We start from the raw sequence: 27,237 nt of genomic DNA on the forward strand, positions 1-27,237 counted from the left end.
AAGTAAATATTCAACCGATTTACTTGAAATTTCATATATAAGCTCAGCGCGACCGTCCGCAAACCTCCTAACTTTTGGAAAAAATCAGGTGTCAGCAACTAGACGTTTACTACGGGCCAAATATACATTTTTGTGTATATAAAGAGAAATAACCAACCGATTTCATTGAAATTTAATATTTAAATTCTTCGTATTAAAACAATGAACATATAAATTTTTTGGAAAGCCCAGAGCTCGAAAACTGATCTGCGGGCCGATTTTACATTTTTCACCATATCTACGGAACGAATTGATGGAATTTTTTGAGATTTGATATTTGAGTTCTGGTTGTTACCGAAACTAACTGGCGAGCATTTCAGTGAATTCAGGTAGCACAGAGCAAAACTCTACTAAGAGCCAAATTTATATTTTTCTAGGTATGTTAACTATAAGCTTACTAATGTCCTAAAAATTGAAAAGAAGTATTTAACAGACATTTTTATAATATTCTATAACAGTTTCACTTAACTGGACAATACACATTGCCGTCGGTTATGTGGTGACCAAATCAGATTTTTGTTTTAATTTTCAATTTTAATTTTTTTTTTTTGTTTTTCATACATTCACAAGTATTTTTGAGCATTTCAGATAAAGCTTTTAATTACTTCTGTAATGTTTATTTGAGAAAATTCATTTTTATGATATTACACTGTTCATTAATTGCTATAATTGAATTTGTTTAATTATAATGTTAATTTATGAATTAAATGATCCTATTAATTTCATAATCAAAGAATGTCTTGTTTTAAATTTAGATATGTGCAATAATTTGCCATATATAAACTTTCACAAATTTAAAGGGCTATAACTTAGAGGTGAGGCAAAATACGAATAAATTTTATTTTAAAGAAATTATGCGCTTACTAGAATCTATTAATACACAAAATTTAATTGTTCTTTCTCCACCGAGTTAAAAATTTGGTTGACAGACAAAAACAAGACAGGCGAACGAACAAAAATACAATTTTTCTTTTTTAAATATACTGTAAGCGTGTATTACGATTTAACCACAAATAAATGAAATAATGAGCTTTTTGAAGAGTTTGAATTTTAATCAAATAATATGTACCTGACCTATAACTAGTTTTATGTCAGAAACTTTACATAATTACACAAACATAAGTAAAATAAATATTTACATAACGTAAATCATTTGTTGGAATATATTACGCTTATGTTTACTTTTATTCTATATTGGACGTTTTTCCAATCTTATGACATGTGCTGAAAATTTATGTTATTCTACAGGTTCTAAAATTAGAAAGTTTAATGTATTGGTTTACAAAAAGTTTATTCTACGTTTTGCAATTTTTGTGGTTCCTTTACGTAGATAAAATGAGAAATCCAAAAGTCATAACAAGCGTTACTGCTAATAAATAACTTTTATTAATATTAATATTCATATTAATACAATCATACGAAATGGAAAATGTTCATATCTACATACATATAAAATTGTGTATACAATAATTTAATTTTAAGCCTTTTGATTACGACAAATTTAATTTGTGTTTTGTTTATTAAAAACGAAACCGCATCTACTCTTTCATAAGCAGTTCAACAATGAATTTCAAATTTTGATTTAATCCCAGGTGGGGAGAGTGTGAAGGGGCTGTGTGGGAAAAATTTTTTAAATAAATTATTATTATATCTGAAATAACATTGAAAAACGATCTCAAAAATTTGAAAAACAACGATTTTAAGATAGCGGTAAAATTCAGCAGTCATTTTGTAGTTCTAATGTTTGACTATATGTATTTTCTTAACAAGTGTGTAGTTTTTGACGTTTGGAGAATACAAATTATGGTTGAGGTTTTGTCACAACAAATTGCCAATTTATGGCATTTTTAGGATTTTGATTTTTGATGGTCTAAGTCTAAACTGTTAGTGTGGGGAGAGAGGTAAAAATTTCTTGAAAAGATCTATTTGCATAAAAAAACCTAATGTGGTCAGCAAAAAACCGACCGCAATGTGTATTGTCTAGTTAATTGAAAGTGTTACAGAATATTATAAAAATGCCTGTTAAATATTTCTTTCCAATTTTTAGGGAATTAGTAAGCTTTTAGGTAACATACCTAGAAAATTGCAAATTTGGCTCTTAGTAAAGTTTCGCTTTGTGCTACCCGAATTCCCTAAATGCTCGCCAGTAAGTTTAAAGTCGACCCTCAAATCAGTTTCCGAGCCCTCATCTTTCCAAAAAATTTATATGTTTATTGTTTTAGTACGAAGAATTTAAATACTAAATTTCAAGGAAATCGATTGATTTTGATATTTGGCCTGTAGTAATCCCCCAGTTGCTGACACCTGATTTCTTTCAAAAGTTAAGAGGTTCCGCGTACCGAGGTCTGATATATCCCAAAAGTTGATCAATCTGTGCCATAGTAGAAATAAACTTACATATAAAATTTCATCAAAATCGGTTCAGCCGAACTTGAGATACACACGTGCACACACAAACCGACAGGTTGCTGAAAATAGTTTACTTACACTTTCCTACCATCGAGAAGTGCGTTTCATCCATCCGTCCGTCCGTGGACATGTTTAAAAAACCTCAATACCCTCGAAGATAGAATGCTGAAATATACATAGAATGCTGATAGAATTATGTGTATAGAATATGTATACAGGTTTTTACTGGAAACTTATTTTTGTTGATGAAAATTTTCACCATCAGAAACATCAAAACAGAGTTTGCGGATTTTTTTCCATTACTCAAGTTTTTGATGGCTTAATTGAATATAAAACGTATAAAAACCTTTTACGATCCAGGAGATATAGCAGAAAACCGTTTGGACTTCAAGATTATAAAGGTTTTTTTAAAAACTACAAACTAAAACAATTCTCACTATTTCTGCTTTTTATTAATTTTAAATGCCTTAATTATCAACTAGTTATTTAATTGCAATTCTGAAATGTAATTGACATTTTTAGGAACCTTTATTTCGATTATATTAACGAGTAATCGACTAACATTTTTCTTTTTGAACTTTTATGAACTTTTTGTGCTGATCTTTCAGCATATGTGCATTATATTAAAATTCATTGTTAATCCTATAAACAAATATGGAAATAGTTGGGCTTAATTTCACGTGTTACCAATTTTCATTTTTTTGGAAGTGAAATCCTCAAGACTGATAATGCCGCAATTATTCTCGAAGGTAAATAAGTAAGTTTTATAAAAAAAACTTCTTGAAATTTTACAAAGCAGTCTATTTACCGCCTATTGAAATACAAATGGTATAAAAAGTGATTAGTTTTATATTAGCAATTACTTAGAATTTAGTTAATTAAAAAATCCAAATTGATCTATAAAAGAAAAATTTCAATTAATCCAGAATTTTAAAAGAGCAATTCCACAATATTTTTATAGAATTGTGAGTTAGCATTTTGGCTATCTATTTCAGTTTATTAGTTTCCTATAAATTTAGTAATAAAAAAGAATTAAAATTAAATATTAAAAACATGAAATGGAAAAACAATTCAAATATATTATTATAAATTTATTAGTTTATGCAATTCCTGTACCTACATATTAAATAAATTAAGAATAAAAGTAATGTAAAATAGCGATTAGAATTACGACAACATAAAGTTGACGACTTTCAAATATCCTTTAAAAGTTATAGAAATTTTTTTGTATATTTTAGTTTCCATATTATTTTATTACCATAGTTTTTATTGACACTGTGTTATTTTTGCTCAATTATTCAATTAGCGTCACGAAAACAAAAAGTAAAACCACATCATTATATTAAAACTTGAAGTAAAACAAAAATATATGATTTGAGCACGATACGGACTAGCTATAGTAGGTTTCATTATTCTTCGAATACTTTATGTTCCACTTATTTCAAATATTTATACTGTGTTTAAATAAATGTACATATACACACAATTATATTAGGGCACATCATATAAATTTTTTCTAATAAAATATTTTATAGTTGTAGCCTATAGTTATGTAGTTACAAGTTTGTGGGGTGGGTATTGTGGTACAAGGAACTTACTAATAGTAAAACAATGGATTCTAAGAGTGTATATTAGCAAAAATGACTGGTGTATACACAAAGACATTTTTTATAATATTTTTCTTTCAATTCTCGGGAAATTAGATAAAAATCACAATATTAAAAATTAAGTGATGCAAAAATGTTAGTATTAATGTAGGTCAGAATAAATTGCAATTACAATGCGGAGGACCGGTAAGCATGTACGTATAGAGGTACAAATAAATTAATTATATATGTATGTATTATATAAGTGTGTGTAAATATGCATATATGTACATGTTTATGGGTTTTATTTTCAATTCTCATTTCTTTTTTTCGTAGGAACTTCTTCGTCACAAAAGATAATATTTTGTTTTTTTCGAAATGCAAAAAAATTTGCAATAAAGGGCTGATTTTTTCTTTATTCCAGTACTTTTCCTTTATTTTAAGAAATAATTTTTTTTTCAGTAACAAAATTATGTTTATGAAAATTCAACACTGTGTTTATAAAAAGAGGTCGGACCTTTAACATTAGTACCCAGTTGGTATAAACTAATTCTGTTCCATTAAAAATTAACAGTTTTCTTAACTATTTTGCTCTCATATTTAAATGTATGTATGTAAATTTGTATCTGTCCTTATATGTATTTTTATCGTATTAGCCTTAATTTTTGATTTTAAACATTTTAAAAAATGCACAGGTTATAAATTAGGTTCACTACAAAAAATCAAAGATTGGCAACTTCCCCAATATTTTCCTAATATTTTGCTGAATAGTTTTTACTAAAACTGCTGAACTACTGAACTATATTGAATCAAGTTTCAAGTAAAAATGTGCTCTTTTGCAAACCACTAATTTGAGTCAAGTTTTTTATTGTTTGGCTGTAGTATTTACTCTATTGTTTAAATTCATAACTTTATAAACAATGTATTGCATCGCATACAATAAGGGAGGTTATGTGATGATACCAACAATAAACTGTTTTTTGAGAGATGTCGGAAAGTAATTTCCTTTAAATTTAATATTTAAATTCGGGATGTTAAAAAAATAAACGTATACGAGTACTTATTATTTATATTTCACATTTTTTATCATATGAAGGGAACAAATTGATGGAATTTCTTGAAATTTAATATTTGAGTTCTGGTTGTTACCAAAACTAGCGCCCGAACTTTTCAGGAATGTACATACATATACAACAAGGAAATATACATTTTTTGTGAAATGTTAACTGAATGCTACTTTCTTAAAATTGGGAGCAAGTATTTAAAAAACATTTAAATAATCTTTATCAATTCACAATGCGGTCAGCTATATGCTGACCACATCAGAATTTTTGTACTGCAACAGTTTTCCAACATAAAGCGTTTTTAAAGCTGATGTTGTGGAAGGCAAAAAAAAATTTCTGGGAATATTTAGGTTACCGTGATTCCGTAGTGTTCAACAATATATCATCAACGGAGCTGTTCAAATTCATATTAAATCAAAATTCGATTTTGACTATTCTCATTTGACTATTCGATTTGACTATTCCCTCATGATTGCTTTTCTATATATTAGAGTACGTTCTGTAGCAATGCCTTATTTCAATTAATTAAAGCTATTTTTTTCAATTGTCCTGCATCAACATAAGCTAAATGACTATCTCTTTATAATTTTTCGAACAGGATCCACTGAACAATTAAAATAATTCTATGCTTACCAATTTAAATGTTACTATCTGATACGTTTTTTTTTCAAACTATTTCTTTTTCGTATTATTTAGCATGTTATTACTAACTTATATGTAAATAAAATTTTTACTCATTTCACCTAAACAATTATAATAAACCTAAATAAAATAAAACATAAATTTATTTCTAGGAATTTTGAAGAAGGAAATGTATAGTACTTATACAAATGTTTTGCATTATTATTTTAAGTATGAATACATGCATTTTGAATTAATGTACACCTTTAATTAAACGTCCGATATTGTCTTACAGGAAATACCCAACAAATGGACTAAATTCATAATGGGGGAAGATTTTGCAGTATACCAATATTTGATACTATTTTTATGGTTACATTATCCTAACTTTATCAAAATTTGAGCTATAATGCAAGCAAATAAAAATTGTAGCTTATTACTTGTTAGACATAACTTAACCTATGAATAAATTAACTGCATTGGATGAATAAGCAATTCATAAACAAGGAAAATACTACCCCAGTTACAAATAGCTCTTCAAATGTCCCATGTGTTTGAGTCTGATATTGTAATTTAAAATTATTGAATATTCAAGAAATAATCTCAATGGTCTCAAAGTAAGGCTAATATCCGCCTTATTTTGAGGTAATAATATAAAGTCAATAATTGCTATTAAAACTTACTATCGCTATGGCATTTGCCTATATTGTCGATTTTTAAAGTCAGCTGCATTGCCAATATTGTATCAGTAAAATTAAAGGTCTAAAGTAAATCTATTAAGCAAAATCCTTTTCCGCAATAGTGCCTTTTGAATCGACTTATTAAAGACATTTGGATTTAAATGCAGTCGACTTAAATGATTGAGCGCATAATTATGCTATTAGAACTACTAGGTCAAACAGCAAATGAATCTTACAAATTTAATCCATCCTTGATTTCAATTTTTAGAAAAGCTTGAGGTACCTAACATAATTTTGTGTTAAAATAAAGTTGGAAATTTTTCATTAGAATGCTGGAGGTATTTTCCACCGATGTTTACTGTACCTACATACCTTTGAAATGATTAGAAATTATGGGTTGAAAATTTTAAATAATTCTAAAAAATGGAACTATAAAAGTAATAATAATTGAAAAAAAAAATTGTGGAATAAGCTGTTCTATTATTAAACTGAGATTTTTAGAGAAAACATGAAATGAAACACCATTTCAATAGTACTGCTAGAATTATAATTATTAGTTTCAGTTCTATTTGGTTTATTATTTTTAGAAATGTAAAGCAAATTTAATAATAAAACTATGCTAATAAAACAATTCTGATAGTAAGTAATTTGATTATTTTTTTTAAATTTTCCATTATGCTTTCTGGAAAGTACAATAAATTATAATTATTCTGAGAATCTTTAGGTTTTTGAATTCTATATATGTAAAAGAAATGGATTCATTCCATTGATTAGATTCTTGTAGAGTTAGATTTAAAGTAGTGGTCCGCAAATCAGAGTAAAAACAACTAGAATGCTTTGTTGATCCAAAAACCTACTTTTACATACAAGCCAAAACCTATCTTTATCATATCATAGACAGGAGACGTTCCAAACTATTTTTTGAATTTAATAAAAAAAAAACAAAAATTTTATTGCAAATTTTGGATCTAATAATCCTTATTTTAACTGTGGCATTGTAATAATGGCACTAGAAAGCAATGTGGTATTGCGATGTCATAAATATTGGAAAAAGAATTTCTTCCTTACTAAAATTTTCACAAATTTCTTTTTATATTAATAAACGTTTCGAGATGAATTTAGGGTAACACTTTACATTTCTTTTTTGTTTCAAAATTTCCACAAAAATAAAAATCTAAATTTTATTCTATTATCTTTCAATGGCCTTTTCTAAACTACCTAACTGTTTTATTATGATGAAATCTTAACCATTTTTCATTATGAAAAAAACAAAAGCCCATATTAATTTACTGGACATTCATTTTATTTATTTTCAGTAATGAATCTTGTTGTTATTTTACTATCTTTTTCCATTTCAATAATTTATCAAAAACCTCAAGAAAAATTGAATTCTTTTCTCCATCTTTTATTTTTTTGTTTTTTATTTTAATATTAATAGTATTACTTATTAGTAAAACAGAAACGTGTAATCTTTGTTAACAGTTTAGTTAACAGTAACGAAAGAAAATAGGGAGCCCAAACTGTGTTTCCAAATAATTTTATTTTTTTTTTTTGTAAAAAATCTTAAGAGGCTCGCCTTGTAATGTATGGTGATTTGGTTTTCCAAATTTATAACAGGTAGAGCTTTTCAAAAGCAAACCACACCATAATTACCCACATATAAACCACATTATAATTATGTAATAAAAAAAGGTTTTCTTCTTTTGAAAATTACAGGTAAAGAGTTGAAATCATAAGTTTTCAGGTCATTATTGACAAACCAAACGTTGAAGGAAACATGAATTTGGATTAAAGTCGAATACAAACAAAGTTAAAAGAAAATAGTATGTAATTAATGGGAGCAATTGTTGATTCTATCAAAATTTGAGATTCATGTAAGTTACCGTGTAGAACAGAAATCATATAGAATGTTATCGGAAAATCGATCGGAGATGACAATTAAATTGAAGTGTCAATTCTAGAGTATGTCATTTACTTCTAGTTTTTTTTAATACGGTGAAAAATATAAGATATGGCCAACGGTCACAGTTTGCAGGGCTTGAAAATGTCTTTGGTTCAGATAGATAAATTATTAGAGTAAATTATAAAAAATAACAAGAGTGAATTATAAGAAATTTGTGCTTTTTCAAAAATTTTAATCCATTTTCTTAATATTTGTAATGAGAATGTGCCAAAGATTAACAGCCTAATAGTGTATCGCGCTTTTTTACTGACTTTCAAATCAGAATAAATTTTGTATACATTTAAGGAAAAAAACGAGATACTCAATACCGGATAATTGTTCTCAATCGAAAATTACTTTATACTAATACATGACAGTTATTCATTTTCTCCTCACTTGCCGAGTAAAGTAGAGAGACACACGATCAGGCCCTGAACTAGCAAATTTCAAACTATTAAACACAGGATCGGAATTTTACCTTAATAATTATTTCCTTTTAAGTATCTCAGTAACATTATAAATTTGTTCTCATAATCAAGCATTGTACTGTAAATCAATTGTCTTAAAAATCATCAGGCATTTTAGTAAAATAATTTGTCTCAATTTAGTTTTATATTTTATTTTTTTGTATTTTCGAATATTTTTTTTTTTTCATTTTCTTCAAATTTTACTAAAGCATGTATATTATCCTTAGAATTTTAAGTACTAAAGCAGGGTCAAGATATATTTCTATACTATCTAGGTATATTTAGTACTTTAGATATCTTCACACATTTATATATTTAGTAATCAATACCTTAAATATCATGAGACCACAAAAAAAAAATTTAGAAATTAAGATTGAGTTATAATAGAATAAGGATAAATGGCTTTCAAATCGACTGTTTTAACCACAATTTGTATATTTTGAAAATATATCATTACATTTGAGTATTTAGGCATTGGTATCAATATGATAATAATGTTGTTTAATAGGAAAACGTACTGGAAATGAGTACATATACATTTATTATTATAATATGTATACTAGTATAACTATGATATAAGAAAAATTCTAAAACAAAAGGTAAAATCATCAAGAGTTATCAATAAAAGATTTTTAAGAGTTTATTTACACATAGATACATACATTTTACAATACCTTTTCTTTAGAAATCTGTAATTAAGTAAATCCGTAATTAAGTTGTTTGGTGTGATGTGATCTATTCAAAATTGAACAGTAAAACGAAAACAATGAAGATAAATAAGATTAGTTTAGCCAACTGGAGAAAATCTATTTCATTAATCATATCTACATATTTCAATAGAATAGTAGATACGATACAAAAAATTGTTCGTAATCTATCAGAAGGTATGAAACAGTCCAAAATATTAACTTAGAAAGTGAATAATATAAGTATATGTCCCGTAACAATGTAGTAATGGTACCTCTTTTCTTTTTTTGAAAAATTTTGCTGTCGGTTTAGTTTTATTTATCGAACAGGAGCTATAATATTTCTTTGCGGCCATCATTTCATGATGTCTTTCTGACTTCCTTCACATAATGACGTTATTAATTCTGTAAATAATTGAATTCTGTGTGGCTTCGCAGATTTGCATGATAGTGCGAATTTCAATTATTATAAAAAAGTGTTTTAAAGTAAAAGCGGTTATTAGTAACGAGACATAGCCTAACGTTAACGCAAATGTAAGGTTTTGAGTTTTGTTCTTAAAGCTGAGTCAACTGTACAGTCTAAATGGAATTGTTCTAAAGGGGATGAATGCTGTTAGTCGCATATATATGAATCCTTCTTTGTCACAAATTAAATTTTATGTGCCAACTAAATATTATAAATGAGGCTGAATTTAGTTTAGATTTCGAAAAAAAAACGTGAGCAAATAAATTTATAAATCCTTATGTTGGCATGTTTGACCCATTTCGGAATGTACTTAACAGGTTTGTGCACCATATCGCGTTGCCAATATTAATTCCTTATCGGTAAGCGGACAAAATCTCTCCGGTTCGCGGTGCTGCGCGATTCTGAATGAACTGATCAGAATGCCTTTTAACAAAAAAAGAAGTCATCGCTGTTTCTTCGCTTTTTCATAAAAAATATAGAAAAGAAATGTAAAAATCCAAAGCAGAAAGAAAAAATGTAATTCCGTTTAATAGCAGTTTTAATTTAAGAGAAGTTCGTCTTATAGAAGTTGCACTGTATTACAACTCAAATTCATTTCGATCATTATAGTATGTATTCTACTTAATGTTAATATTAGAATGTAAGATTTCTTCTTAATGAAAAACAACTGAACGGAAACTAATTTATTTTAATTTTTTTTACTAATTTTCTCCATTTCTTATCAGAAAATTTATTTATCCAAATGTGAGATTAATTTAATTAATGAGTAAATAGAAGTGAAAACAAAATTTCATTTTGAAATTATTTTTTACTTCAAAATCGAATTAAATTAATTGACAGCTAGAAATATTTAACTGTAATTTACCTATGCTAAATAATTACTATGTGGCTTGAAATTTCAAAAGTTAAAGAAAGTTTTTAACCTTTTTACAAATCAGCTTATGTGCTGGAATGAGTATGTGTGTAAATAAAATATAAATAAAATCAATATCACTAATTAATACTAAATTGTGGTTTCTCTTTTTCAATTAAAATTTCGAATAATTTCTTAAGCATTTTTGGTTAAAATAATTTGTAATGAGCTAAAAATTATACCAGCATTTCAGTCAGAATTAATTGAATTTTATTTTTTTTCATATTGGTTTTGATTGACTAACATTACTGTAGGTGTACATTGAATACCTGATTTTGTTTGTTATCAAATCCAATTTTAAATTTTTCCGAATACAAAATTTGTAGAATCTATATGCAATGTCTTATCCCTATCTATTATAGCTTACAATGAGGATAAAAATAAAGCTAGGAGTAACTGATTTGAAGACTAAAATGAATGTACGCTATTTAAATTCAAGAGCAGGATATTAGTTTTTATACTAACGTAAATTATGTTTAAGTAAAAATTCTAGGAAAATTTTTAAAAGCTTTGCACCGAAAAGCAATAAAAAAAAATCGGTACATAACTGTGGTCAGTACATAACAGACGGCAATCTGTATTGTCTAGTTAAGTGAAAATGTTACAAAATATTATAAAAATGTCTGTTAAATACTTCTTTCCAATTTTTAGGACATTAGAAAGCTTATAGTTAACATACCTAGAAAAATGTAAATTTGGCTCTTAGTAGAGCTTCGCTTTGTGCTACCCGAATTCCCTGAAATGCTTGCCAGTTAGTTTTTGTAACAACCAGAACTCAAATATCAAATTTCAAGAACTTCCATCAATTCGTTCCGTAAATATGGTGAAAAATGTAAAATCGACCCGCAGAACAGTTTTCGAACGCTGATATTTCCAAAAAATTTATATGTTCATTGCTTTAATACGAAAAATTTAAATATTAAATTTCAATGAAATCTGTTGATTATTCCTCTTCATATACGCAAAAATTTATATTTGGCCCGTAGTAAACCTCCAGTTTCTGACAACTGATTTCTTCCAAAAGTTAGGAGGTTCCGCGTACGGTCGAATGAAGCTTATATATGAAATTTCACATAAATCTGTTGAACACTTTCTTCATAATGATCAAAAACGTAAAACAGGCCCGCGATAAAGTTCAGTTCCCGAGGCCTAGTTGAGATAAACTTACTTATAAAATTTCATCAAAATCGGTTCCTTACCTATACACAATGCGGTCGGTAATAAAATCCATAACCTTTGACATCGACAAATGTGATTAAAAATAATTCTCGCCTTCCGGCCTGCAATATTTTATGATTCCAGGATTTGAAAATAAAAATTGTTTGTCGCAAAATATTTGTATGTGTAGTAAGCTACTTAACAAATATACTCACATAAAAAACCTATTAAAATAAGTTTTCATTTAATTCTTTGCATATGAACTGTCGATTTTTGTGTTTGTAAAGATTTACATTGATTATTTCTCTACATACAATCAATTTCTAGCTCAAAACAAAATAAATTTCTCGTACAAAATCTGATGTAGATTTTGAAGATAAAGATAAGGTGCTAAAAAACTGAAAAGAATGTTATGAATGTCACATGGAGAAATTTTTCGTTTATTTTTATTTTCATAAAAAGTTGTTCCTAGAAAATATAGATGGCTCTCCATACATGCTACGAATTCTTTTTTCATATCTAAATGAAAATTTTTAATTTATACAACAAGGTTCATGAAATATTAAATTTTTTTATAAGAGTTATGAAATGGTTTGTGCTTAAGCTAATATTACCGATTTCTTTCTGTGCCATCTATGGTTAATTATTTGCACTATAAATTTAGTACCAATTTGACTTCAGTAGCATCTAGTATTTATTAGGAGAAGAATTACTCTTTGTATCCTAAAAGTTGTTACGTCACAATGTAGATGGCTCTGAATACATACTAGAAATTTTCTTTTTATAACATAACAAAATATAGATGGCACTACTACTTATTTTTTTTAATTTACAAATTGGTTTGTGTTCTAAATGATATTACCGATTAAGATTTTTGTTTTGTGTGACATCTAGTATCAATTATTATTTACTTAAAAGAGATAATTATATTATTTCAATGTCGGGTAATATACAAAATGTGCATTAGATGAACTACTTAGCGCGTGAACCATGTAAATTTTATCGTGCAATAAAAATCTATCATTACATTTTTGAATTTTCACTAATAAAATATTGTACAATTATAAGAAACATCAAAAAATTTTGAAGAAAATTGCGCATATGGCGGCCTCTTTATTCATCTGCTTGAAACATTTCTACAATTATAAAATCGAAAATGATTAGAAAATCGAAAATTCAGGAGTCGCTTCCCCACCATAAAAAACAAAATGTCAGGCCATCCAACTTCCACAACAAATGAATTGTAAAATATTTTATATATTTTTTCAAAGCTTTAGTTTCGAAAATCATTTTTTTTTTAATCATCTCTGGATGGTGGGAATAGTTCTCATTTCCAGCAAAATTATATTAAGAACGAAAAATAACTCATCTAATTCAAGGAGTTAGTATGGTAGACTGAATAAAACTGTTAATAAAAAAGTGGAAAACTGCTTGTAGAAGTTTTATATTCAAAATCCAACAATATTCAGGACAAATGGAATTCTCAGTATTAAAAAGAAGACTTAGACTAATAACATCAACAAAGCTGTTAAATTTTTTTTCAGTTTCAGCTTAAAGACATTCTATAGACAAGCTCCTCATCACTCCGAATTATATTTCAAAGTTTATAAGTTTCCTAATTTCCAATGCGAAAAAATTAAAGAAAATTTTTGTTTATTATTTCATTCAAATTATATTTGAAAGGATACACATACATACTTATTGATATTAAATTTTTTAACATTAAATACTAAGCATAATGTTCTTATACGAGTATAACTTACACGAATATTTTTTTTAAATAATATTTATAAACAGATAATTTTATTAAATTTACATAATTGTAGGGAAAACAGCTAAAATAAAAATATTTAACAAAAATTTAACAATTTCATAAAAAATCAAATTCTCTAAAATACAAAATACATATGCACATACATATATATACATACATATATATATAACATGTTTATATAAAAAATGTTAGGTATATATATACAAAAAATTAAAGTTATATTTGCAACTAATCACAATTAAAAATTATTTAACTAGACTATGGAATAAAAATTCTACTAAATTTATTTCGAATAAGAATGTTGTTCGAATTTCGAATAAAAATGTTGCTGAATTGGAATTGTAATTATTAAAAAATTTAATTGAGTGTGCCCGGCGAATAACGACTGGAATTGTTATAAAATTTTTTAAATTCGTTTTTTATGGAAATCAATTTGTTGTCGAGAATGCCGGTTATTTTGTAAAGAAAATGGAAGATGTTAAAAAAGAAATGTAAAAAGTATCACAAATCACACTATTGTAATTTTTTGGAAAGCAGTTTCAAGCTTTTAAGGTTCTTTTGGTGAAAAATCTTTATTGATCTGCGAATTACTTCATTATTGTTTTGACTCTTGATGTATTCAATTAATGTATACCTATACTAAAATTATTTACACATTACATTTGTAGACTGAAATTATCTTGTAATTTATTTACATAATAGCTATTTCAAAATTAAAATTATATATGCTCTTGAATTACATGCTAAATATCATGCAGTTAGTTTATATTTTTAAAATTAGGTTTTTGAGCTGCATGGCAGGTAACGGGCAAATCGATTGTGCGAATAGCATCGATCCCTGCCAGAAAAAATATAGTTTTTATAGGATTATCATATTGTCGGACGGACGGACATATCTAAATCAACACAGAATTTTACGCACATTACAACTATATTGCGAACATATTCTGCAGACAAAACCTAAAAATGTTATAGGTTCGCATACAAAAGTTAATATTTCATATATAGCATTCTGGCAATTTGCATAATAGCGCAATTGTGCTGATATTCGATAAAGATATATACAATAATTCTGTGGTTAAAAGCAAAATCTGCCTGAATTAAATTCGGTAGTAATTTCCATTTTGTTACAAAAATTAATTCATAAACTTAATTCTTATTTCAAACTTAATCTATTAAAACGACAATAATTTTTTTTAAATGTAATTGAAATTGAGTTGTTGGTTATTTTACTTACATATTGCCAAATAATATCGACAAAATCTCTTTGATAACTTATTTCGGTAGAACTATGAGTCTAAATGTTTGTACTTAGAGCCTTATCATGATCGGCGAAACGAATAACTAGAAGAATCGAATGAACTTGGCAAATTTAGAAATATTTCAATTTATGATGCCTTTAATAATCATTGATTCGCCAGATAAAAACGTTGCTAATTCAAGACATCAAAAATGACATTATCATTCATCTTAAAGTATTTTATTTGTTAATGTGTACTTATTTTTGATTTTAATTTATTCGTCATGGCTGCCAAACAGAATTTTTATTCGGCATGGCTGCCACACAGAATTTTTATTCGGCAATTTTCATAGCTTCTTATTTACTTAAAATCTAGGCGAATTCGGCAATCATAATATCACAAATTCATTCCAAATTTGTCATTCGCTTTGCCGATTATGATAAAGCCGTTAAACTACTCGAAACGCGTACTTTTATTCAATTAGACAATTTTGCTTTAAAACCACGGATTTGTTAAAAAAAATAACATTAAAATTTTTATATCAGATGTTTTGCTGTTTTTTTTTAATATTCTAAAATCTAATTAAAAAATATCTTACAAAATAATACAGGAAAATATTAAAAATATTAAAAAGAACAAACAATACTAAAAAAAACAAAAAAAAAAACAAAACAGAAAATATGTAAAAACTTTTATAAATGCTCTGCGATTATTGAAAAATTTTTAAAATAAATACGTACATTTTAACATTCATAAACATACGTACAAATATAATATTGTATATATGAACTTATACATACATACATACATATATAAAAATCAATTGAAAATAATTTATTTTTTTTTCTATTTTGTTTTTAATTTTTTTTTTTTTTTTAATTATATTGCTTCTTCTTCTTTTTTTTCTAATTATTTACAATTTTATTATTAAATTTCGACTTTCTTTTCATTTGTGGTTTCCTCTTCTTTATCAAGATCCTTTAGCTCTGTTTCTTTGACTTCAATATCAAATATTTTTAAATCTTTAACGTAGTACCAAACGCCAACATCAAACAGTGTACCAATAGTTACAAATACCGATGCAATCAAATTCAGTTTGTACCTAAAATATGGAAAATAAAAGAAAAATTATTTTAAAATATTAATGGCTACGTAAATGATGGAATGATTTTATTAGAAAAAAAAACTTGATGAAAACAGCATCTATCCAACTAAAATTTACAGGCATTAAGCTAACGGTAGTACATATGAATTTGAGGGGCGCAACAAGAGAACTTTTATAAAAAAAAGGTTTTACATTTAAACTTTTATTCTGTTGTTTTAATGAAATTGGCGAAATTTAAATAAAATAAGTAAAAAATTGGAATTTTCCTGAAATTATATGCTTTTGAAGTCGAAAAATTTTGGTAAATAAGACTAAGTCGAATTTTTAAACAATGTAATTCACTGTAGTTCTCTTCATTCATGATAAATTAAGGTTTGTTAATCACTTTTATACGTAAATTTTCACTATGACCATCAAATTTCGTCAACTATTTAAGGGTCAAGCTTTAACCAAGCTATTATCACGCTGCTTAATATTTTCTATAATTCTAAAAATTCTATTTTGGTACTACCTTCTGCTCTCTATTCATATACGCAAATCAATTAATTTTCTTCAAAATATTTGAATTTTGTAATGTGAAACTTGTTACTAATACGAGTGCTATACTTCTCTTATTTTCGACAAAACATTTTACGAAAACAATTTTAAATATTAATTATGAGAGCACTGAAAAAGAAATATGAAAGCAGCCTTATATTAACCATAATGAGATTAAGCATTGTAATGATTTTCCAATCGAAAACGAGCTTAATAATCACAAAATTCACAAATGAGTGTAAAGGCAAAATTATTTAGCGCGAATTGTCAATGGATGCAATTGTTATGAAATACACAAGAAATATAAAAATAAGCTAAGTTTTAACGAAAAACCCCAATTAATTCTGTTATAAGCTTATTGATGAAACATTAGTTTCGCGTAAATGTGGAATTACCTGGAAGCAATGGTTTCTATAAATGGCTGACCTAATACATTCTAACAATTTTTTCAACATTAGAAATTTTTTTGTGTTAGGAACAAGACAGGAAATAAACATTCCTTTTAATTTTTGTTTTTCTAATTTTATTACATAACTGTATTACTTTTATATGATTATATCTGACTATATCAGCTATTCATTGGAATTTCAATTATTATTCCTCTTTTTTTTTTTAAAAAAAAATATTTGTATCCTTCGTTGATTTTAACGTATATATCAGCATTGTATTTTAAGAACGGAAAGAATTTAATTTTAAAATTCAAGTTAAAAAAACCATGATATTTATTTTGTTTACTAAAGTGAAATTGCACAGGAAATGAAATTAGTGGGACAGTTGAAAAATGAAAATAGAATAAAAAATTTGAAATGTTCATAATGGGAGTTTATTCAATTATAAAGCAAAAATGTTGTAAAATGATAAATAAGAAATACCTTAAGGATTCAGCATTGTAATACCAGCAATTTCCTTTCGTTGAGCATGTTTTGCCCCAGACGAGACATAAACTATCCAAAACCCAGCCGAAAAATATTGGACTTGGAATAAATGCAAATAATGACATCATCATTAACCCTAAACCCATGGCAGCACTAAAAAATACCATATTTATATAAATTACATGCCATGAAGCTGTAAAAGTTACTTCTTACGTTTTATCTTGTTCTGGTACACATCTTACAGATACTAAGAAATTACTTGCTCTACCAGTTGCCCCAATAAATTTCAAGAAACACATTACTGATAAAAACATTACGAAATACTTAAAGCAATCGACAGGGCACGCTCCAGGTATCGCTTGTCCTCCCATATTCAACTAAAAATATACAGGATTTCATATTATACTGTCATTATTTAACATTAAAGCAACAAAAACTTACTTTTTCAGATATTTGAGACAAAAACGTTGTTGTAATACTTGTTTGCTCCGTTGTTGTAGTCATTGGTAACTGTGTTGTTGTAATCGGTAACTGTGTTGATGTTGTTACAAATTCCGACGCCGTTGTTTCAGTTGACATTGGGTCTGTTATGCTTTCTAATGTCGTTGTTTCAAAGAGTTCTAAACTTCTCTTAATACGTTCTATTATTGTTGAGTTTGAATTACTACTATTTGTTGATGTTGAATTCAAATATCTAGACAGTTTTTCACCAATTAAACCGTTATTTTCAAATACGGTAGATGAAATACAAGCGCAATTATAATAAATTGTTTGATTTTTATTATTTGTATACTGCTTTTCACAACCAGCATGGCATGGTGATATATAGGTCTGACCATCTTGACCACAAACTGGTGAGTATCGGACATAATCACATTGGCATAATGAGTTACACGTCAATAAATTGGAATTTCTTTGATAAAAAATTTATTTTAGTATAATAGTTATTAAGTATTATAACAGAAACAATAAATATACTTACGGTTCTGGTATATTCATAACCATAGAATTTTCATTTCCCGGACAACCTAAAAATGCATAAGTTACCATTCCGAGAACTGAAAAAAGACCACAAGCAACATTCCAAGCTGCCATATATCTAGCCCTTGGTTTATATTTTGATATTATAAATCCAGATAGTAACACACCAATAGCTGAAAAAGCTAATGCAACTGTACCAGTCACTAAACTTGATGTTGCAGCGGATTGTCTATATTGTACTTCAATATATTTCGGAGTAAAAATCCAATATGGCATATATCCGAAGAAATAAAATATTGAGGCGATATTATTGTACATAAAAGTCTTGTTTGTAATAAGTCTTTTAAATGTTTTGATCATATCCTTAAATGATGCTTCGTGTTCAGCCGGTGTTTCAGTTGATTCCTTTACATCATTTGAGTTTTGTTTTTGTCTTTCTTTTTCAACGGCTTTACGAGCTGCCGCTCTAGGTAATTGTTTTGGGAACATTGATAAGAATAAGCCCGAAAATATCAGTAAAATACCCAAGATTATCCAACCTAACCACCATGCACCCAACCATCTCGGATCGTTATTTTTTATAACGGGATGCAAATATGGAACAATATAAATTCGTAGACAAAACGATGCTAATGCGTAACCCAAAGCTGGCCCCAACATACGCATGAAATATGACAGACCTAAAATTAAGCAAAACAAATAATTTTATTTTACAATTTGCAATTTAAAATAACAACAAATTTCTTAATTCAAAATTTTTTAATGTTGTCTATTTGAAACAACAAAATTTTCCGCTTAGTTACAAGCAATTACCAACAACGATCTCATCTGATAGATGTCTCGGAAACGAATTTATTAGTTTTTTTAATCTATTAGTTACACACAAAAGAATTCTCGCATACGAGTTATTCAAGGCAATATTATATTGCCATTTTTTTCAGAGTTTTTTATCGATCGGAACGCATTCTAATCGATCGCAAGAGATATTGGCAATCGTATTGTGATCGCCAATATTTGAAATTGGAGAATTTTAATTTCTTCAATTCAATTTTTCAATTTAATTCTCCAAAACGGGAGAACACAAAAGAACTATTTTCAACAGGATTCAACCTTAGCTTTTCTATCTATTTGTCTGCGAACGTACTTTCTCATTTCTTCAGTTTAAGTTTAACGGATTTGAGCATATAAAATTCACATTTGGGTTAAGGCAATAAAATTTACGGTTTAATCAATATTTGGGGTAAATTGGACTGCAGCCCAGCTGATAGTTCTGACAGCATCTAAAACAATAATCAACAATTTTTTTGCGATTGTTTCATATACCGTATAGGAACCAGACCTTTCCTATAGCGCTCCTAAATTAAAAATTAGAAATTTTTTAATTTCATTTTTTTTTTGGAAGTTTTTACACACAAACACAATTTCATTTGTACAATATTTTCTATTTTAATTTATTTCCAGCATCACTTGTTACTTTTATGTCTTCTCAATTACATTTACTCGCAATTCTGAATTTCAAACTTCAGTGGATAATTTCTTTTTACATATACTCGCTATCAAAAATTAAGGCTCAAACGATGCTTCGAATTGACTTCTGGAAAACTTGCTAAAATTTACAAGGAAGAAAATACTGGCTAATTTAAAGGTTATTAACATGTCACTTTAAAAACAAATTAATTCACCAATACAAATTTATTTCTGGGGTACATTGATTGCGATTATAAAAATTAATATTTATCTACGTACATAAGTGTATTCCCAATTTGTGGTTTTTTTTTTGTTATTTTGTTTTTAATCACAAAAAAAAATTAATTATTATTATATACAATACAATGTGTAAACATCGTCCTCAATAACACAATTGAAATCGACGAAAAATAAACACAGATTTAATTTTATCAGTAATTGCTGATGACTAAAGCTACTGGTTAAGTTGCTTATTCTATAAATTTTTACCCAAAGAATAAATTTACATTTTGTAGGCAAGGCTGTTTTCAAATTTTAAGTATTGAATGTGTTGAACAAAAATATAAATTTGGTTCTTAATACACATTCACTTTCATTTACTTCAGGTTTTTAGTTAACTTCGGCGATAAACAGAAATCAAATATTTAGTTTCAAATAATCCCTTTTATATCACCGAAAGTGTAAAGACTGCCCTTAATAAGAATTAAGATCATTCATAAGATCATAAGAACCTAATTGTTTTACAAAATTTCTTAGTTATTTTTTGTCACAACTAGGGCTGAAACATCAAATTTCGAATAAATACATTAATTATTTTGGTAGAATATATGTATGTGAGCATTTTATATTCGAAAACCTTTTAAAGTCACTCCATTATCGGAAAGAACATGCTGTCATATATGTACATATGTTTATAACATTTCCAAAAAATCTGTTGATTAAGATGATAAGAAATATGACATATTGGCTCTACTTTTAAAGGCAGTGTTTGCGGAATCTTACATATTTAAATGCTGCTCCTTCACATCCAAAAGCACATATAAAATCATTTGAATCGTACTTGAGATAACTTAATGCACAAATCTAAAAACTATTTCCAAAAAAAAATTTAAAATAACACCGAAAATAACACCTCCCTTGATTTATGAAATTTGCAAATGTTTTAAAATTTATTAACATGTTAGTTACGTCATATATTTGCTTAGCGAACATCTACATTAACATATGTCCTACATAGTAATTGTATATAACAAATCTTTATGTTCAATTAAATGATAATTAAAAAAAAAAATTCTTATCTGCTCATTTAATCAGCACGCGACTTTATTTTAGAAAAAAATTTTCTTCAAATTGTGTTATTTTTTTATTTTCCAAAATAACTTGGTCGTCGTTCACATAACATTGTCATTTTTTATTTCCACAACTACTTAGGTAATTAAACAAATTTTTATTTAATACTACTCCTACTGAAAAATCTACATGCTTATCATATCTTATAAGCTATTAAATATAATTAAACGAGAGAAAGTTAAATATTTTAAAGACTTAATTCAGAAACAAACAAAAAGAAAAAAAATTTTAGAATGTCAAATCTTTACAACAATTAAATTGTTTGCGAAATTAGTAAAATTAAAAATGCTATAAATCATCTTCACTTACGTACACTAGATAGTTGATTTAAAGTAGAGAATTTTATTATAATTGCGAATTTATGAAATATGAAACAGGATCGGTTCTAATACACAAAATAAAATATTCATATAATAGGTAAACTATGACATTCAAATTATCCCATAAAAACGTACATTCAAATATTCAGGAGAACTTCTAGTTATAGTGATTCGGTATAGTTTTGAGCTTCAAATGTACTTTGTTTGCCTTGCCATCGCATTCTTTTATAAGCGTTGACTACAAACAAAACCCTGAAGTACATACAATGAAAAATATTCCTTTTGAAATTTTTTTTTCGTTCTTTCAAAGTGATATGATTGTAATTGAATAGCTCTGCTATTTGATTTTTCAAAGAGGAACAAAGTGTGCAATTAATGGCACTAAAAGAGCTTTTCATGCATATTTTACGACTTTTTTTGTACCAGCAGATTAAAAATAACTAAATGAAATAGCTAAGCTTTGTTTACAATAATTACAGTAATAATTGAATAGCTTTATTTTAAAAGTAAAGCTAATATTAAATACGCGAGGCGTCCAAAATCAACTAAAGCCAGATCTGTTAATGGTTATATGATATCAGTGTCACACAAACATAACACTTTATAGATGACTGCAGTTATCAATATTTTGAGGCACGACATTTTACTAAATAAATAAGATATTGTACGACCTTGGGAAAAAGTAAATTTAAGTACTTAATTTTTGTTTAATTTGTACTAAATTGTTTATAACAAGAGTAATAAAATAACATTACTTTTTGAAAGTACAAAAAAAGAGGAGTATCTAAAGCAGGAAGAACTTGAATTTCTTAAATATTTTGCTTAAAGAATTTCTTAAAAATTTGTGCTAAATTAATTTTAAATAAGACGTGATTTCTGAATAGAAATTGGAGCATGACATTGTTGGGATTCCAATCCGATCGAAGTAAGTCAATGATTGCATTTATTTTACACTGAAAAACAAATAAAAATTTTTTACTACTTACTCAATAGTGCTGGAGTTTTTGATTTTTTAATATTGTCATCCATATATGATACTCCTAATGTATAATATAAGGAACCTCCAATTCCTGATATAAATTGTGCCATGAAAAGCATTATTTGTGGTGCTAAATTACCATCACCTGATATACAACTTACAGCATCATCATCTATACATTAAATACAAAATATCAAATTTAAAAATTATCAGAAATGTTTGCTTGATCTTTATTATTACCTTTATTGCACATCATTTGTTTCTTTTGTTTTTCTTGTACTTCTGTTAAATTTACATCAGCTTGTGTCCCATACTCTTTTGTCAGCATTAATGCATCTTCTCCTGGTCCATAAATAAAATGTGGTAAAGCAGTCAGAAAACAAAATGCAACAATTGTTATTAATCCAATACCAATCCATCTTGGTCTATGCCCCTTACCAGCATAATAACTTAAGGCAGCAGATACGAATAATTGACTTATATCGTTACCTACTGTTATAATACCTGTACTTTTTGATGGTATCTTAAAACGTTTCTCTATCGTTGTTATTGTACCATTAAAATATGCGTATGTCATAGAAAATATTAAACCGACTATTCCATATATTATTACATATGCCTTTTTATTTGCAAATCTATATTGTATAAAATATTTTTTTAAAAATATTTTATTAATAAATAAATAAATAATAAGCAAAGAGAAAAATAAATATAATGTGAAATACTTAATTATTGCAATTAATTAAAATAAATTCGAAAGTTATAAAAAACCTGAATAATATTTAATTAATAAAATTTTTATATTTTTTTCGATTATTGACTTTAAATTAACAAAAAAAATAATTAATGAAGAAAATTTAAGAAGACAAAATTCGTATTTTTTCTATTTTTAATCAAAAATATTTTCCACTATAAAAAGTTAACATATAGATACTATGCTAATGGAGAAAGCTAAATTCATTGAATGTTGTAAGATATTCTAACGGTAAGATATTTTATTTACGAGTATCATTGAATTGAATTCGAAAAATTCTGATAAACTTTGGAAACGGCAGCATATACATAGCTTCTTAATAAAGAATAAGTTTCGCTTATTAATATTTAATTTATTTAATTTATACTGAGAGTATAAATTGTAGTTTGACTTGAGAGATTGCAGTAACAAGCAAAAATTCAAAGGAAATTCATTGTCAAAATTAAATCAGTTATATTACTAACAGTTTAACAGGTATTTAACAATTTAATGTTTCTTTCATTTGCTAAAAAATTCCTGTTCATGTTAATTCAAAAATCAGTGAACACTTAATACCAAAGAAAATTGAAATTTTATAAAAGGTGTTCTAAAATCAATGGTAATTTCGAAATGGGGTGATAAATACGTTCAGCCCAACAAGAAAATGCATATGACATTTTATTTTTTGCCATCGTACCACCGAGTATCATCATATCTTGGCCACTTTACATAATGCCTTATTACAAACTCTGTTATAATAATTATTAATAATAATTTACGGTAAACTCGTCATCTTCCTAATAAACTCAATGGCGTAAAAAACTGGTTCATGGTTCAACGATATCATACACCAGCTCGAGGCTCCTCCGCGGAGCGAAGTAGGATAAAAAAATTAATAATAATTACACGCAAATTTGTAATAAAATATATGTTTAACTCAAGGTTTAATCGACATGGATTATTTTTGATAAATTGTTTAATTATTTCGCTTACAAAAATTTGGAATCTAAACTGAGACATTTTGCATGGAAAACTAATTTTTTTGGTTCAAAAATTTAGTAAAATTTAAAATCCTAACTGTAACTTCTTAAAATTAAGGTTAGAAGCTTACAACTTATTTATAATTTAAATTTTAAGCTTAAAAATTTTTAATTTGTAATAAAATTCTCGAAAATGTCTATAATTAATTTTGACCATTTTTTATTGGAATTCAATGATTTCTTCTTTATAATTGAGTTTTGGTTAATAATTTTAACAGGAAAGATCTTAAGAATTCCATTTAATAACAAAAAAGTTTGAATTCTATAAATCTGCACAATAAAAAACATTGAGGTTTAAAATTAAACTTCTCTCTTCTGTAGTCCCTGTTACACTTTTTTTAAGAAAATTGATTGAATTAATTATTTAATAGAACACACTAAAAGTTTTTTAAATTACTTAAAATTTAATTGGAGTCATACCTTTGTAAAAATGATCCTTTAAATATCCAAAATCCACATGTTGTATCCTCAGATAATGGCATATCCCTAATAAAACGATTAACTTCATCATCTAATTGTTTCTCAAAATCATCAAAATTTTTTTTATTATCACAGTTATTTTGATTTATAATTAATTTATTATTTAAATTATTATTTTTGTTTTTTAATAATGTATAATCATTACCATTTAATTTTGAAAATTCATTATTATCAACATGATTTTTTTCATTTTCATTTAATTTATTTGTATTATCATTATTATAAGGATTATCACCACCGCCACCACCGTCACCACCACCGCCACCTCCATTATCTATATCATTTTCATTATCATTTAATTTACTAGTTAATTTAACTAATTCTTCAGGTTTAGAATTTTCTAAATAACGTTTATCTTTAGAATCAATCATTATTGGATATTCTTTTGTATATATATATAAATGGTTACAATAATTATAAAAGAAAAATCTATTATTTTATTTTACACTATAATAGCAATAATTATTATTAATAAAGTTTTTATTTTTTTTTAGAAAATTACAGAAAATTTGATTTTTTGAAATAGAAAATTTCTTGATTCTTAAATTTAGAGCAAATGCATATAGAAATGCTCTACTAATTTTCTTTTTAATTTCTTGGTACTTTTCCTATTTTTTCTTTTTTCGTTAATTAAATGTTCACATTCCGATAATTTAGACCAGAGTACCGTTTCGAAAAATTGTTCATCATCTTTTATTCTGATTTATTTATTAAAAAAAAAGAGGAGATGTTTATGCTCTTTTATCATTGTTTTAAAATTTAAATCTTTAATAAAATATTAAAATTAAGATTAAAATAAATTCGTATTTTATGTGTATATTTGCAGCTATATTTATGTACTTTGGGTTGTACTTATGTATACAATATTGTAATATCGCATTTAAATATTAATCTTTTTTGTAAATATTTAGTTAAAATTTAATCTTTTATTCTACTTAAATACAATTATTAAGTCTTTCGTTTCTTCACTCGTCATTGTTTTAATTTCGAACGGCTGACTTTTCATTTCAATTTATTTAATTTTATTCTATTTATTTTTTTTTATTAACATACATCATTTATTATATATATTCGTACATATGTATATTTTAAATAAAATAATTAACTACTTTTTTTTTATTACTATCTATATAAAGTAGAAGTTAACTTTTGTGTATCTAAAGTATAAAAAAAAAATTTTTTTGATAAGTCATTTGTTAGGTTAATAAACCAACTATAACTAATATACTTAGCGCCAATATCATATGTTTGACAATCTAGAACAAAAAGTGAGTTCTGAAAAAAAATATTGAATAAAAAAAAATACTAAGTGTTAAGAACAAGTTGATAAGAACAATGACTAAAAAATTTTACTGTGTCGCAATTTTATATTAATCTAGCTTTGTCTGCTTTGTTATCTATACGAATGTATGTATACTGTTTGTCTCAGTAAGCCTGTATCATAATATTACTGAAATTATTTTTAACTAAAATATTCAAAATATTCAATTGATATTGGGTCTAATAATCAAAACAATCAATATGAATTTTAGTAGATTGGCAAGTCTATCGTGGAAAAATACACAAACAAAAAATGAAATCGATAAGAGTTCGAAATATTTCTAAATTTTAAAATTCATATAGCATATTTTGTCCTTGTATACTAAAATTGATAATAATTAATAATATACTTATGTATGTGTGTACAATTATTAGAAAAATATTATTATTATTATTGTCCAATTACGTCGCGCGACATGTTTCCAGAATTATAGCTGCCACTTATTCCCACAACATGATTACTGCAACTTTGAATAATTTCGGTATTTTTACCGGACATTTTGAACTTCAATATTTACATATTATAATTTGTGGACCTACGCAAATTTACATATAAATTTAAAATTGTTTAGTAAGGAATTATTCCCTATAGTCTAGTCATGGAATTTTCAAATTGAAAAACCATAAACATTTTATCATTTAATTTAGTAGACCCTCAGAAATTTAGGGGATTTAGTAGACCCTCGGGATGATAGAGGAATTGTAAAAAAGAAACATCAAGAACAGAAGAAAGTAAGAAAGAAAGGAATTATATTGAGGAATGAAAATTATTTAAGAAAAAATTTTAATAAAGAAAATATCCGACAACTCTGCAAAAGATATCGGAGTTTAATTGTAGATATTCTGAATCATGAGTGAATCAGGACAGAGTTTTACTTTAAATAACGAGAAAACCTGGGGAACTAAATTCTAATCTACATCGTGTAGTTAGGTTTTCCTAACAGAAAATATTTTAATCTAAACTTTTGTATAATAGCTAATAAAAATTTTTTAAAAGCTAAATA

The 27,237-nt window shown here is 26.5% G+C and overlaps 1 protein-coding gene across 2 annotated transcripts in view; it reads right to left on the reverse strand.

Annotated features, from left to right (window-relative positions):
- Nucleotides 1-13,815: 13,815 nt before the first annotated feature.
- LOC129610934 (solute carrier organic anion transporter family member 74D-like) overlaps nt 13,816-27,237 on the reverse strand; it is a 30,642-nt gene continuing 17,220 nt past the window's right edge. Inside the window, exons 1-8 of one of the 2 annotated variants that reach the window (XM_055523764.1) lie at nt 24,854-25,684; nt 22,901-23,295; nt 22,668-22,832; nt 18,546-19,224; nt 18,005-18,476; nt 17,777-17,940; nt 17,561-17,716; nt 13,816-16,148 (exon numbers count right to left, since the gene is read on the reverse strand). In XM_055523764.1, the coding sequence (XP_055379739.1) occupies nt 15,974-16,148; nt 17,561-17,716; nt 17,777-17,940; nt 18,005-18,476; nt 18,546-19,224; nt 22,668-22,832; nt 22,901-23,295; nt 24,854-25,284 (2,637 nt within the window). In that variant the 5' untranslated portion in view covers nt 25,285-25,684 and the 3' untranslated portion in view covers nt 13,816-15,973. Of the gene's footprint in view, nt 16,149-17,560; nt 17,717-17,776; nt 17,941-18,004; nt 18,477-18,545; nt 19,225-22,667; nt 22,833-22,900; nt 23,296-24,853; nt 25,685-27,237 lie in introns of those variants that run through there. The other variant, XM_055523765.1, reaches the window with a different exon arrangement.

Source organism: Condylostylus longicornis, unplaced genomic scaffold (genome assembly GCF_029603195.1).
Source record: "Condylostylus longicornis isolate FDR11 unplaced genomic scaffold, ASM2960319v2 ptg000048l, whole genome shotgun sequence".
Taxonomy (NCBI): Eukaryota; Metazoa; Arthropoda; class Insecta; order Diptera; family Dolichopodidae; genus Condylostylus; species Condylostylus longicornis.